Source organism: Aulonocara sp. 'chitande type north' Nkhata Bay, linkage group LG3 (genome assembly GCF_057382095.1).
Source record: "Aulonocara sp. 'chitande type north' Nkhata Bay isolate Kocher_YH1m ecotype deep benthic linkage group LG3, A_spYH_male_GT1.1, whole genome shotgun sequence".
Classification (NCBI taxonomy): domain Eukaryota; kingdom Metazoa; phylum Chordata; class Actinopteri; order Cichliformes; family Cichlidae; genus Aulonocara; species Aulonocara sp. 'chitande type north' Nkhata Bay.
In genome coordinates this window covers 19,283,422-19,297,658 of record NC_141346.1, presented here as the reverse complement: position 1 = coordinate 19,297,658, position 14,237 = coordinate 19,283,422, and the positions used below count along the sequence as shown (strand labels likewise).

Here is a 14,237-nt window from a genome sequence, read left to right as displayed (position 1 = left end):
AGAACCTGAATTTAAAACCTGTATACATGAGATTAAATTTAACGTTTAATAAAGCTGAAAGTCACTGAGAGAACAGATCTCAGCCTTCAGTATTTTGCTGTATTGCAACCCTTTAGTCTCAAGGGGAAGTACCTTAGACTGATCAAAAGTAAGGGCACAATACAAAAAGATGTGATATATAAAGTAGACCAAAGTTTTTAACAGGCTGCAGAAGGCCATTTGGAAACACCTACCGTTGTTTTAAGGATGTCTTAAATACTCCAAAAACTCTTCGAAACATGAAGAAAAAGGCTTTTTTTTTTTAAAATAAGTTTCCACAGTTCTTCTTTTCCAACCAGAAAAAGGATCGAAACCACCTCAAGCACCACTCAGCAGACTGCTACACCCTGCACTTTTGCAGGAGAGTGCAGGCCGTTCTGATCAAACTGATATGTAAATGCTTGTCTATAAAAGTTTCATTTAAACTTTGTGTGGTGAGTCTCTCTGGCTGGTTGAAAATAACCTATAACATCAGTATAACTGTCAGACTTCCAGCATCAGTTTATAGCTTAGTAAGCTGGTGCTCATGATGCTGCCTTTCATTTTCAACAATTTTGGTTCTGTCTGCCATTCTGAGTCACATTCATGTGACTGCAAGAGAGTGAAATGGCTGGAAGGTGAGATAGAAATGCAAGGGAATAATAAGGTTGGGAGGGGAACATAATAAAATTGAACATAAAAGAAAAGATAAGAGCTGCATAGAATAGAGAGAGGTGTGGTTCACTTTTAAGATCAACTATGTACACTGTAATCAGAATCAGAATCAGAATCAGAATACTTTATTGATCCCTGGGGGAAATTATTTTTTGTTACAGTGCTCCATTTTAAACCAACATTAAGACAAGACAGACAATACGCTAACTAAGAATAGTTACTGGAACTTAAATTTTTTTTTTCATATATTTTTAGTTAAATGCAAATGTCCACCGTGTTCAAAAATGTATACAAATGCCTGTAAGGTATCTGATATGTGTCAGTTAAATGCACAGCCTTTTTATTTGTATTTTTGAGGTGTATGCCATTATTCTTTGAAATGTTATTGATATGTACTGCAGCTCCAGTGAACCCTGAAGTAGTCTCAGGTAGAAGGGGTGGGAGTAAGTGGGGAGCCGTGTGCACTCGGCAGGCAGAGAGAGACGAGAGATGAACAACAGTGTCGTGTGGACGGAGAGTTCAAAGAAGGGCGACAAACTGAAAATCAGTTTGTCGGAGGAGACGGACGTCTTGCTGGCGTGTCAGAGAGGTCCCTTCTGCTGCTGTGCTGAACTTTCATGTTCACACGGGAACACATGGATATGCAACTGTGAGTGCTGCTGCCGTGCTCTGCTGGTGGCCTTGACCCAGTTTCCCCAGCTATCTCCTTGAACTGCCTGGAGGCGTGAGTACTGTTGTGTTCACATGCTTTTTATTTTAGTGCTTGGCAACAAGTGAAGCGGCCATGTTGTTTTAGGTCCCAACGCACCCGAGCCACGACTCAGGCCTGCAATGAGGTGTTTGTTAACAGAAAGACTGTAGCAGTTAAGGTGTGTGTTGGTGAGAGTGCGTATGGGCCCACAATATTATTTAATTATTTGGTTCTGTCGAGGTAAATACCTTTACAAGTTTAACAGTTTAACAAACTTTATTAATTTTACTTATTTTCTTTTGTGTTTTGGAACCAATCATTCACTGAAGTGGAGTTAACTTTATAATTGACCTGCTTGTGTGTGGTTTCCATATAGTGTAGTTTAATGCATATTTTATATCATAAGCGTCAAAAAGGGAGTATCAGTAGTGACAACAGGAACCAGGGCCCCTCTCAATAGAACGTGGGATGTTTGTAACTTACTGTCAAGAGATTCATTACAACATATTAAGAAAATATTAATATTATAGCACATTGCAGATGAAATCTGAATTTCCAACTGGAGCACTCTCTCAACTCTAATTTCTGTTTTGGAAAGTCGGAGAAGCACTACCAAACAAAATTTAACAATCCCAAGCAGCAGTAAAACTGTAAAACTTTTAACAGCTGCCACTGTTGCATATTTCACTCTCTAAAAAAACCATACACAGAGCACTGGCCGGGCTGTACCTATGAGTGTGCCGCATCGGAGTTTGTAAGTGCAAACAAACAAGCATTGGGCTTTACTGCAAGGAATGAATGAATGAATGTCTGTACCTTGCTAAAAACAAAAATGGAAAGTTTTTCCATGTTTTCCAGACTTTACTATTGGAATGGCCACCGTTTAGGTCACCCATTTTCTGAATTATTGTTTACTACTTATATTATATATTCTATTATACTTCTTTATTATTAGAAAATGACACACTGCCTGATGTCATTTGATACAGGAACTTAATTTAAGAATTTAATAAAATATACTCCACAATTAATATCATGAGGTTGAATATTAAAAGTGTTTTGGCTTTAAAAACTTGTTTTGGATGTCATGAATGAGAAACAGGAAGTATAATATTTCCATGGATACAGTGGAACATGCGGTCAAGCCTCGTTTTGTTACTCTTTTTTTATTTAGAAAAATTGTATTCACCCAATTAACCAATAATTCAATTCAATTCAACAATTGCATCAAGATGCTTTATATTGTAAGGTAGATTCTACAATAGTTTCCTGTATTGGATATTATTGAACATTCACTGATATTTGTCAGTACACCCAGAATAAAATGAATAGAAATTTTTAATGATTTGATTTCCAGAATAAACAATATCATAGTTCATTTCATGAGCTCATGAATTGGCAAACATGCATGGTCCCAAAGCATCCATAGAGGCAACTCGGTTTAAAAACGTAGGCCTTGTCCTAAAAACATCTTTGTATAAATGACCTGAGAGTGTTTATGTCTTGATGCATGCTCAATTATCCAGGTAAGAAAATCCCCAAAAGTTGATCTGTTCATCTGGACGTGACATTTTCCTTGGGAGAAATATTTTGTCACCCATCCAAGGGACTTCTTCTTCTCCTATAGTAATAATTAACTGAGGAAGCCTACTCATTTTATGAATCATAAACCACCAGACAGTTAAACCGGGCAGATAACCGTATCAACATATGAGGTAAAAGTACATTAAAAAAAGCTGAGTTAAAACGAAGTGTTAAGAAAGGTGAAGCACTAGAGCGACATGAGGAAAAAGCTCTTGATTATGATCAATCTTCTCTCTTTGGGGAGTCTGCTGACCATTCTTATCTGGTACGCGTTCGAGGACAGGTGAGTAACTACCTTTGCATTTTACAGATGAAGGCAAGAGGTCACTAGTCAAAGTATTTTGAACAAAAGAGGCTTATGACACTGTGAAACTACAAAAAAGTAAAAATAGTAATAATAATTCTGAAACAGGGAAGATGTAAATTGCAAATGCAAGCCAGCAGTTGCAGAAATACACACACACTTATTTTAAGCAGAAGTACACATGTGTTGAAGTACTGATTTCACTTCTTTGCTCAGGTAAACAAAGTGAAGAAATGCAGGCTCTGAAATGTACTGAAAGTATAACAGTAAAAGTCGCTCTTTAAAGGACATTTGTAGCAGCTCTCTTTGTGCCGGGCAAACTTTATCATCTATGCGAAAGAGATTGTTATTGTCAGTGCTTGTGCCTACGTGTCATTCACACTGTGTTAAGGTTCAAAATTGAGGAGGGAGAGTACAAACCACCCATGGTCCAGAGGATCTTGGTCCAACAATGATTTTAATGAACACACGTGTGGGAAGACACTCTGTACGCAGACAGCCAGTAGTCCTCGACTTAATCAAAGCATAAACAGATATTTTATAGCATCAGGGTTTGATTTACTGACGCCCCTTCATGCGTCACAGATACATTTTATACATAGATCAGATCAACACCGACAATGGCTTTTCACCCAGAAGATCATCTTCTATTTTCATGGCTGGTACTTTCCGTTCTTATCTTAAAGTAGATTGTTCCTCTTTCTTGCCGAGACAACAAGGACGGTTCCTCTTTTACCGAGACACTTTTGCAGTTACAACCAGACATGACTAATCTCTCCTCTAAATAAATTTAACTCATGTGTGTGTGTGTCACGACCTCACATGCTCTTTGTGTCACCTCTTCACCTACTGTCTGTGTCTCGTCCTCAAATGCTCTTTCTCAATTCACCTGTTGCACTTCTGACCTTTTACCAGACCAGAGGCTCACTGAGACTATGTGTATGTCTTCTACTAAATAAATGTTTTAACCAAGAACCTCTACTTAAAAGCTTAATATAAAATGATCTGATATATAAGTGTTTTGTAAGCATGTATTGCAATTCCTTCTATGGCTCCAAGTCACTTGCACAATAGATTGTTCGAACATCGCGCCGAACAAAGCTTCCGACCCCCAATTAATTGACCGAGCTCCAACTCTTTAATAAGCACAGATATGCATTGTGTATAAAATAGTCATAACTGCTTAAGGCCTTCTTAAAGCTATCTGTTACATTGTTAAAGCCTCGTCTTAGCCTGCTGCTCAAAATAACTATCTGCTTTCACTTCTGCATACAACTTCCTGTCAGCCTGCAACTCAGTCTTTCTGAAAGAGACACTGTTTAAACCTCTGAATGCAATATCAACTCCAGATTATATTATTAATGCAATGGTAATGATGACAATTATTTAACAATAGCAGTAAAATAATTTCCCTGCTCCACAACTGTTAAAAAAACATCCTAAAAAACCAGTAATATTCCAGCAGCTGGGTTGCCAAAATAATACCGTAATATAACAGAAAATAACTTGCTGCCCTAATTTTAGATGGGATTATGCCTTTTACAAATGCTTTTAAACATCAAATTAGGAACATTTTAATGTGATCAAACAATGAAATTGCCTATAAACAAGGTCAATGAATGCATCAATATGAATAATAATGCTTAAATTTACAGTAATATACAGTAAATGTTATTTACACCACTGTTATTTGACGTAAAAAACAAAGTTGTTTATCCAATTATATTTGATGTAATACTACAGTATACGACAAAAATAATTTGATTTCTCTTTCAAAACGTGTGAAAAACTTGTCAAAAAACTAGATATTGGATTTAAAATTACGATTTACTCTTGATTCTAGATAATATCACATATAAATTTAGTTTCTAAGTGTAATCTAACATAGATTTCGTGAATATGTACTGGACTTCCAATTTGAATTAAAAGTGCTCCCTGTCAGATTGTTGGTTTTATCTGCAACAAAACATCCAAAGAACCCTTATTAAACAAAACCCCTGATTATAATTACATCAAGATTATGTTAATTCTTGATCATATGTTGTGTATGAACACTTTTTACATGTTTATTTTACTTATAAGACATGAGACATGGTTTCAATCATTAACATGGATTTTATTGACAAAAAGATAACCCTTCCTGGAACAATCCAAGAAGAACTAACACTTATGCATGAAAAAAAGGCACATAGAAGAAAATATCCAATTCAAACGCACATTTGAGCTTAGGAGTCATCTTATCCTCAGGATAAAAATAAGAATGTATGGTATCGGAGAATGTGAATAGGGAAAGTAGATTGTTGAGTGAAATGGATGAGCCAGAATTGTTTTGTAAAAATGGTGCAGCTTAACTGGTTTGGTGTTTGTCCGTCAGATACACATATTTTCTTTTGTAGAACATGCAAGCGGGCCGTCGTTATTGCCGTATTTGTTGGACTAAGGTGCTTGTAAATCTGGGAGTAATCTGGGTCCTAAACTCCATCCTTTAAAGTCCCGAAGTCAAACGAACATCACTGAGAGTTTAAAACTGTCTAAATTCTTTCATCTTTAATAAAATGATCAGCATTGCTGCTTTACCAGGTGTAACTATGAAGTTTAACATCCAGGCATCCATGAAAACAGAATTCATTACATTTAACGGAGTTAGAAGTTAGCAGGAAGTTATCGGAAGTCAGAGGAGATTGCAAAGAAAAGCGTCTGGACTTCTTTAAGTTACTTGAAGACGTTTCACCTCTCATCCGAGAAGCTTCTTCAGTTCTAAGGTCAAATGGTGGAGAGTCCCAGATATAAACCTAGTGGGAGAAACCCCCCACAGAGGGACAAAAGGACCCCCTGATGATCCTCTAATCACATGAGCCAAGGTGGGAAACTGGGTGTGGGTCCCAATCAGCCAGAGTTTCGGGTGAGCTCATTGTGAAACCTGGCCCCACCCTATCATGTGATTTCCTGAGGTCAGATGGCCCAGGATGTGAGTGGGCGTTAAGGCGTCTGGGAAGGGATCTCAAAACTGGATTATAGATGGCAGACAGTTGGTGTCGTAAACCCCCGCCTCTGTTCAAAGATGGTCGCTCACAGTGGACATAGGTGGCTTCTTTCACTCCTCTTTCAAACCATCTGTCCTCTCTGTCCAAAATGTGAACATTGGCATCCTCGGAAGAGTGTCCTTTATCCTTTAGATGCAGATGGACTGCTGAGTCTTGTCCTTTGGAGGTGGCTCTTCTGTGTTGTGCCATGCGCTTGTGAAGTGGCTGTTTGGTCTCTCCAATGTAGAGGTCTGGGCATTCCTCGCTGCACTGTACAGCATACACCACATTGTTAAGTTTGTGTTTTGGAGTTTTGTCTTTCGGGTGAACCAGTTTTTGTCTGAGTGTGTTGCTGGGTCTGAAATACACTGGGATGTCATGCTCGGAGAAAACTCTCCTGAGTTTTTCTGAAACACCGGCTACATAGGGGATGACAATGTTGTTGCGTCTGTCCTTCTTATCCTCCCTCGCTGGTGTCTGATCTTCTTTTCTGTGCCTCTTTGTGTCATGGTCCTGGGTCCCCTGACCCAGCGTTTTTAGTTCCTTGTGATGTTTGTAATATTGTACTTGTGTGAGTTATTTTATGGTTTCTAGTTTCGATCCCTTGCCCTTCATGTTTCTCTGTGTCCCCTCTGTTCTGTGTAAGTCTGTGTCTGCATGTTTGAGTTCCCCTCTGTGTCTTTCGGTTCTTAGAGTCCTCTGCCTTATGGTTTATGTCTCTGTGTTTCTTAGTTGCTGTCTCCACTGTGTCAAGTTCGCGTCTCTGTGTGATCCTTCCTGTTTTACTTTGAAGTTCCGTGTTTCTCTTTGTCAGTGTCGTAGTCTCCCTCATGCTGTGTGTGATTCTCCCCGTGGTTCCTGGTATACTTTATGTTTAGCTTTCCCAGTTTAGTTTAGTACTGTTTTTGTGTTTCACCTTTTGCCAGCATTAAAGCTGTGTTTTTGAGTTTACGTTTTGTCTCCGTGAGTTTGCGTTTGGGTCCTCTCCTGCCTGCCACACAGCTGAATCATGACACTTTGCTGACTTTATGTTAGGATAACATGCAGTTAGGATAACCGCATGTTTTGAGTGCTTCCTTTACATGTAAAAACATGCACCAAACAGCCACTTCACAAGCGCATGGCACAATATTAATTAATATTACAAATTGCAACAGATGTAAACAAAAGCAAGGAAACTAAGAAAAAAATGAGTTCAAGAAAGGGTAACTAATTTATCTGCACAAATCTGTCTCTTTTATTTGTCACAGTTATGTGGAATTTTACCGACCCTCTCCTCAAAGAGGTGCCCCAAAGCCCTCTGAACTTTGTAAAGGCTGCAAGTAAGAGCAAAAACTGTTTCTTAAGAAAGTACATTGTTTATGCTAAGATTAATTCATGTCAGCCCTGAATGGGTGATACTTCTAAATGTGTACCTGAATGCTTGTGCATTACAGGGAAGCCATCGATAAAGTAAAAAAACTCTACAATCAAACATGGAAAAAGCATGAAGAGAATTGCCACAGATTCAGGTAAGATCAGACCCTTAAAGCCTTCTAATATTCTGATATAATTATTTTTATTTTCATTTGAATTTCTGGAAAAAAAGAAAATTAGAAATGTTTGTGAAGGAAACACCTGGACACTGAAACATTGTTTTCAACAAAAAACTTACCATATCTGGGACTCTCCACCATTTGACCTTAGAACTGAAGAAGCTTCTCGGATGAGAGGTGAAACGTCTTCAAGTAACTTAAAGAAGTCCAGACGCTTTTCTTTGCAAGCTCCTTTGACTATGATGACCTGGATGACTGAGAACCTTCACAGACATCTTACCATAGTCACGTTTTGCTTATATTTATTATTATTCTTTTTTGATCAAACTATTGTGCATGAATGATACTCACTTAAACTTTTTTAGTTCCCGAAAAATTGAAGAGAATAAAGTCACTTGGATGGGTAACAAAACATTTCTCTTCCTGAAAACAAAACAGAATTGGCTTTCTGCAAGTTCCTTACAGCAGCGGTCCCTTTTTTGCGGACATGGACCGACAATGTTTTCATGGACCAGCCTCTAAGGCAGGGGTGTCAAACTCAAATACACAGTGGGCCAAATTTCAAAACTGGAACAAAGTCGCGGGCTAACATTAATATTTATTGAAAAAAAATATCTTCCTCCAGATTTAAGAATGAATCTTTTCTTATGGACTCAAACACGTTTTGCTGAAAAACTGAATATGGAACAAGCAAAGCTTAATACTAAACAATATATATATTAGCTGTATAATACCAGTAGGCCAGCTCTGATAGTAATTTGGTATGGCTTTGCGGGCCAAATGTAATTAGGCTGCGGGCCAAATTTGGCCTGCGGGCCAGAGTTTGACACCTATGCTCTAAGGTGTCGCGGATAAATACAACAAAATAAAACTAGTACTGGTACCGAAAAAAATAAGATTTATTCATAACACACGTGAAAAGACCCAGGAAAACCGAGTTAACGAAAAAAACGATAACAAAATAACGCTAAAAACCGTGAAAACCATACATTTCACACCCGAGTCTCAACTCTTGCGGCCCGGGGGTTGGGGACCGCTGCCTTACATGGATGATTGAGCATGTGTTGTGTCTGCTCTAGCAGTCCTCGCTGCTTCTTTTTTTTTAACTTGCGGTGCAAGGGAAGCTGGCTCGGAACCTCAGAGCAGAACCTCTGCACTCGACCTCAGACAACTCCAACTCCCAGTGTCCCCTTGCCGCCTTTTATTCAGCGACAAAAACACCCATTATAAAAGAAAACCCCGTGGTGCGTCATAAATCTAAGGCACTGTGTGTGTGTGTGAGAGAATTCCTGTTGGTCATAAAAAGGGTCATCTCCCCCACCCTGTATATGGCTTAATTCCTTTAACGGTCCGCCATATACAAAGACAGGTGAGGTCATAAATGGCAAGAAGTAAACATCCTTACTAAATAAAGAACAGAACCTTCACATAGGATATCTGTAGTTAAACACTATAGCTAATTGCCTCCCCCACCTCCTAGATGCGCAGGGAAGGATTAGAAAAAGAATTTTTACAAATTTAAGTACAACAATGGCAATTATTATCAGAATCAACCTAAAAGCATGCATCAATACATTTTAACTCACTTTGGCACAGACTGCCTAAAGCTAGTATGTGAGTACAAGCAAACACCACATAAAATGGTAGATTATTGGAACCACCTGAGATTAAGCCTCAGATGCAGACAAAGCAGAATTACTTCTAAAGGTCTTTAAATGAGATCTTGTGCTAACTTTCCAAAGTCTAACCTGTTGCTGGTGTCAGACAACAGCTTTTTGGATTTTTTTCAATATCTATAACTCTATTAACTCCTGAACTGTTTGTTCAAACGAAAGAACTCCAACTGTTCCTGATTTTTTTCAGTGAAATATTTTCAGACATTAGGGTCGTTACAGTAATCCCACACAGCAGCAGCCCCAAGAAGATGAAGGATGGTTGAAAGAAGAGAGAGTAAGGAGTTTGATGGTGCTCTACAGATAACAGAATATTTATCAGGCATTTTGATTCTTTTTATTGTTTTTTTTTTTGTTTTTTTTTTTAGTAATTTCTGTGTTATTTGCCAATATTTGGATTTACCCTGTCTGTAATTAGCATAATGACCCTACTATCGCTGAAAAAAAGCAACGAGTTCAAGGAGTATAAGATTATTTTTATTAGGCCCAGAGATGGATAAATGACTGGCAGTGACATTGATTTTCACTGGATTTCTTCTTTTAATGAATGAACCAGTCTGTTGATTAGTACATGCCTGAAGGTTTTGCTCTCTCTTTTTCAGCTAAACAATGGCCTCCTTTACTTGCACTGACATTTTGAAATGACAGCAAAAAAGATATAAAATAAAATACAAACACTTTGAGTTAGCTTCTGAAATTAGTACTTTTTAATTTTTCATGAATTCAGCGGGGTGTGAAACTGGTTGTCAATCAAATGTTAAATTATTTTTGATCAACTGAACAACTGGTTCCAACTGGAGCGAAATATAATGTTTCGAAGATTTGAGTCAATATTAGTCAAAAGAAAAAATGAAACGTAAAAAAAACTAACTGTAAATATAATGTACAACAATAGATAAGTTAATTTAAAATATAAAGACAAAAGTTGTCTGTCATGCATGTAAATGTGTGCTGTATCAGTACCTGCCTGTGGTTGAATGGCTTTTATTTTCAGTTTCCTAAAACAACATAACTGTTTTGGCTAAAACCACTGAAGCCTATTCAAATACTATATTATTAAAATTTTTGTTCCCCAAAGTGTTTTACTCTTACAGTGAGCCTAATTTACATTTCTAACAACCTTCTTTGGAAATTGATATGAAACTGTAATGATTATAGTGTTTTAAATAAAACAAAAGCTTTTTATACAAAACTAGCAGAAATGAAAATGACAAAACAGATGGACTCTAACTCTAGAAATTGCAAATCTGTCCACTTAACACTAAAGCTAACTTTATTTATTTATATTTTTGTCTTTTTTTTCACAAGATTACAGCTGAGGATTAATTGCAATGGATCCAACAATGCCATTGTCACTCAGGAAAACACTCCAGTGGGATCTAAGATTGTTTGTGACAAGGACAGAACTGTCATTCCTGTGACTCCAGAGCTTTTCAATATCTTAATAAAAGTATGTTTTTCTTAAACACGGGAACAGATCTTGAAATTTGTTGTTTATGAATGAACTACTACAAACTAAAACAACATTGCTGCATATTTCAGGTCTTCGTTATTCATCAAATGTTCTAACATGATAACCCTATGTTTTGACATCACATGTTTAGTCACATGTTAAATCTTTGATAAACAGGGACCTTTACCCTTAATGGATTAAATCAAATATAATTCTTTGTGTGTGTCTTCTGAAATTAGCTGCCTAGAGTACTTTTGCAGCAATTCATCTGTATTAATAACTTTGTGGATGCTCCTTGTTTCATCCTGAGTTCTGCCTCTTACACTCACTAGCTAATTTATAGAGCAGGCAACAGCTTAATTTTGAAATTTAGTTATCAGGCTGTGCGAAATGTAACACTGCTATAACTTTATAGCATATTTAATTGTAATACATTTTAATATTTGTAAATGGACTGATTCTTATATAGCGCTTTTTTACTCTCCACTGTATACAACATGCCTCATTCACACCCACTCATGCAAGCACTTCTAAACGCAAGTGCACACAGCACACAGTACATTCACACACAATCACACTCTGATCAACGCATTGGAGGGAGATTTGGGGTTATTATCTTGCCCAAGGACACTTGACATGCAGACTGGGGAAGCTTAGGTATAAAGATTTAAAAAGTCACATTCCTTGAAGGTCAATTGTATGGCCTGTATTTGTATAGCACTTTACTCAGTCCCTAAGGACCCCAAAGCGCTTTACACGTTCAGTCATCCACCCATTCACACACTCGTGTTGGCAAGCTACATTGTAGCCACAGCCGCCCTGGGGCACACTGACAGAGGCGAGGCTGCCGGACACTGGCGCCCTCTGACCACCACCAGTAGGCAACAGGTGAAGTGTCTTGCCCAAGGACACAACGACCGACACTGTCTGAGCCGGGGCAACCTTCCGATTACAAGACAAACTGCCAACTCTTGAGCCTTGATCGCCCCATGTAAGGAATTATATGGGGGTTTCACTAGGTTTCACATTAGTTTGGACCTTTGACTCCTTCTTCAAGCTCAAATAAGGTCAAACTTGTATAAAGTGGAGTTTTTCTTGAAAACTAACTGCTTGTGTTTGCACTTGCAACATTTAGGAAGTGATATTGGTGTATGGGGATTATAGTTTCCAAATATCATTTGACCTAACCTTTACATTTCACATCTGCTTCTCTTTCAAATTGACCTAAAATCTTTAACGGAACGAATGTAAAGAATTAGCTGACGTATTTAGAAATTTACTGTGGCACAATAATATTTAACAAGCTCAATTTATTATACAGATATTTACATTACCAGTTTATTATCGATTTACCTACTCTTAAATAATGTTTGTGTAAAAATAAAATCCACATAAACATCTGTCATGTAATCCTAATCTAAGTTTTACTGCAGTACAAAACAAACAAAAACAAAACTAATATATACAATATCCAGTACTATTCTGTTGAAAGTAAACACTGCCCAGAAGGTAGGTTGCCTTGGTTTGTGGTGTCAGAGTGCTTCTTGTTTTATCTATCATTTTAAACTTCAACTTTCAAGCGTGCCCTACACTTATTGTCTCCTTCTATTCTAGGAGAGATTCACAAATACTGGGCCAAAGATTCACTTCGACTTAAAAAGAGACTGATTTTCAAAACAGATTTTGATAACAGGGACCTCATGAATCCATTGTTTTCAATAACAAAAGGGTTTGCACAGTAACTAGAACTAACCACCGTATATGTAATATCACATATATAATGATATCATGAAAGATTTCAATTCCAAGTAACTGATAATCCAGTTCTAATGTTTTAAAGGCAATCGGATTAAACAGGTCTATACATTTCTCTAAAAGTTTTAACGTGATAACCTTATCACTGACCTCTTCCTACATGTTTGCCATCTTCCATTAAATTCAGTGAGCACTTGTCTTTCACACAAAGTACATTTCAAACTGTTTAAATTTTGCTCTTTTATAATTTATAATCTGTTGGTGTCAATTCCAGGAGAATCCTTTCTCAAAAAAGAGATGGGACACTTGTTCAGTTGTTGGGAACGGTGGGATTCTGACAAACAGCGGCTGTGGAAAAACGATTGATTCAACTGATTTTGTCATTAGGTGAGAAAGATGTTTAGAACAAAAATCATGATGAGGACTCTTCTCTCTGTAAGTAATATTTTGTTGTTTTTTTCAGGTGCAACCTTCCTCCTCTGGAAAATGAATTTAAGAGTGATGTTGGCATGAAGACTAACCTTGTGACAGCAAACCCAAGCATCTTAACAAAGAAGTGAGCCAAGAGTGACTCTAACATTGAACTGACCTGTTAGTTTTGTCTTGTTTCTTTAACTAATATATTATTTTGCAGGTATGGGTCACTGATGGCACGTCGACGGGCGTTTGTAGACAGTCTCCACCAGTATGGCAACTCCCTGCTCCTCTTCCCTTGCTTCTCTTTTGGTGCTTACCGTGCAGTGTGTCAGCGGGCTGTGTATGCCATTGAAGACATGGAAATTCCTATCCAACCAATCTTCACAAACCCTCAATACTTACAAAGTATGGACAAATTCTGGAAATCTCAGGGGGTAAATGAACGTCGGCCTAGCACTGGAGCTTATATGATTAGTCTGGCTTTGGAATTATGTGAAACTGTTCATCTTTATGGATTCTGGCCATTTAGTAATCATCCATATAAGCTCTTTCCCCTGACTAACCACTACTATGATAATGTACCCTATGATAGTAGAGTCCATGCAATGCCAGATGAGTTTTACTACTGGGTGCAACTGCACAACAAGGGCATTCTCAAGCTTCATCTTGAAGACTGTAAATCAGGTCAGGTCTAGTTTATATGATGGAATAAAATAAGAGTTTATTCAAGTGACCACCACAAAAGCCAAGACATTTGCACTGAAATCCAGTATGTGTTATTTTGATGTTACTTTAACAATCTTACAAAATATCTCTTAACTCTCTTTAAAAACCAGAGGTGACCATGCATTTACCATCATTGCCCCTGGACTCTGGAATAATCTCCAAGTCAAAATCCCTACTTCGGAATCAATTCAATCGTTCAAATCCCATTTAAAAACACACTTGTTTAACATAGTCTCCAAAAGTTGATTCTGTTCATCTGGATGTAGCGTTTTGTGGGAGAAAACTCGTCCACTCATCCAAGTGACTTCTTCAGTCAGACTGAAGAAGTCAAGTTTAGAGTGACTAAACTTGAGCTATATTGTGTCATGGTCCTGGGTCATTAG

At 37.7% G+C, this 14,237-nt stretch overlaps 2 protein-coding genes across 2 annotated transcripts in view; both read left to right on the top strand.

Moving 5' to 3' along the window:
* The window catches only part of LOC147334363 (low affinity immunoglobulin gamma Fc region receptor III-like), a 529,842-nt gene that overhangs the window by 353,971 nt on the left and 161,634 nt on the right, over positions 1-14,237 (top strand). The window lies entirely within an intron of this gene.
* LOC147334370 (alpha-2,8-sialyltransferase 8E-like) lies at positions 3,166-13,865 on the top strand. Its single transcript, XM_086271560.1, has 7 exons — positions 3,166-3,251; positions 7,546-7,617; positions 7,732-7,806; positions 10,812-10,953; positions 12,986-13,098; positions 13,175-13,267; positions 13,346-13,865. Exons 1-7 carry the CDS (start codon positions 3,166-3,168, stop codon positions 13,821-13,823), a joined length of 1,059 nt encoding a protein of 352 aa, XP_086127686.1. The 3' UTR covers positions 13,824-13,865.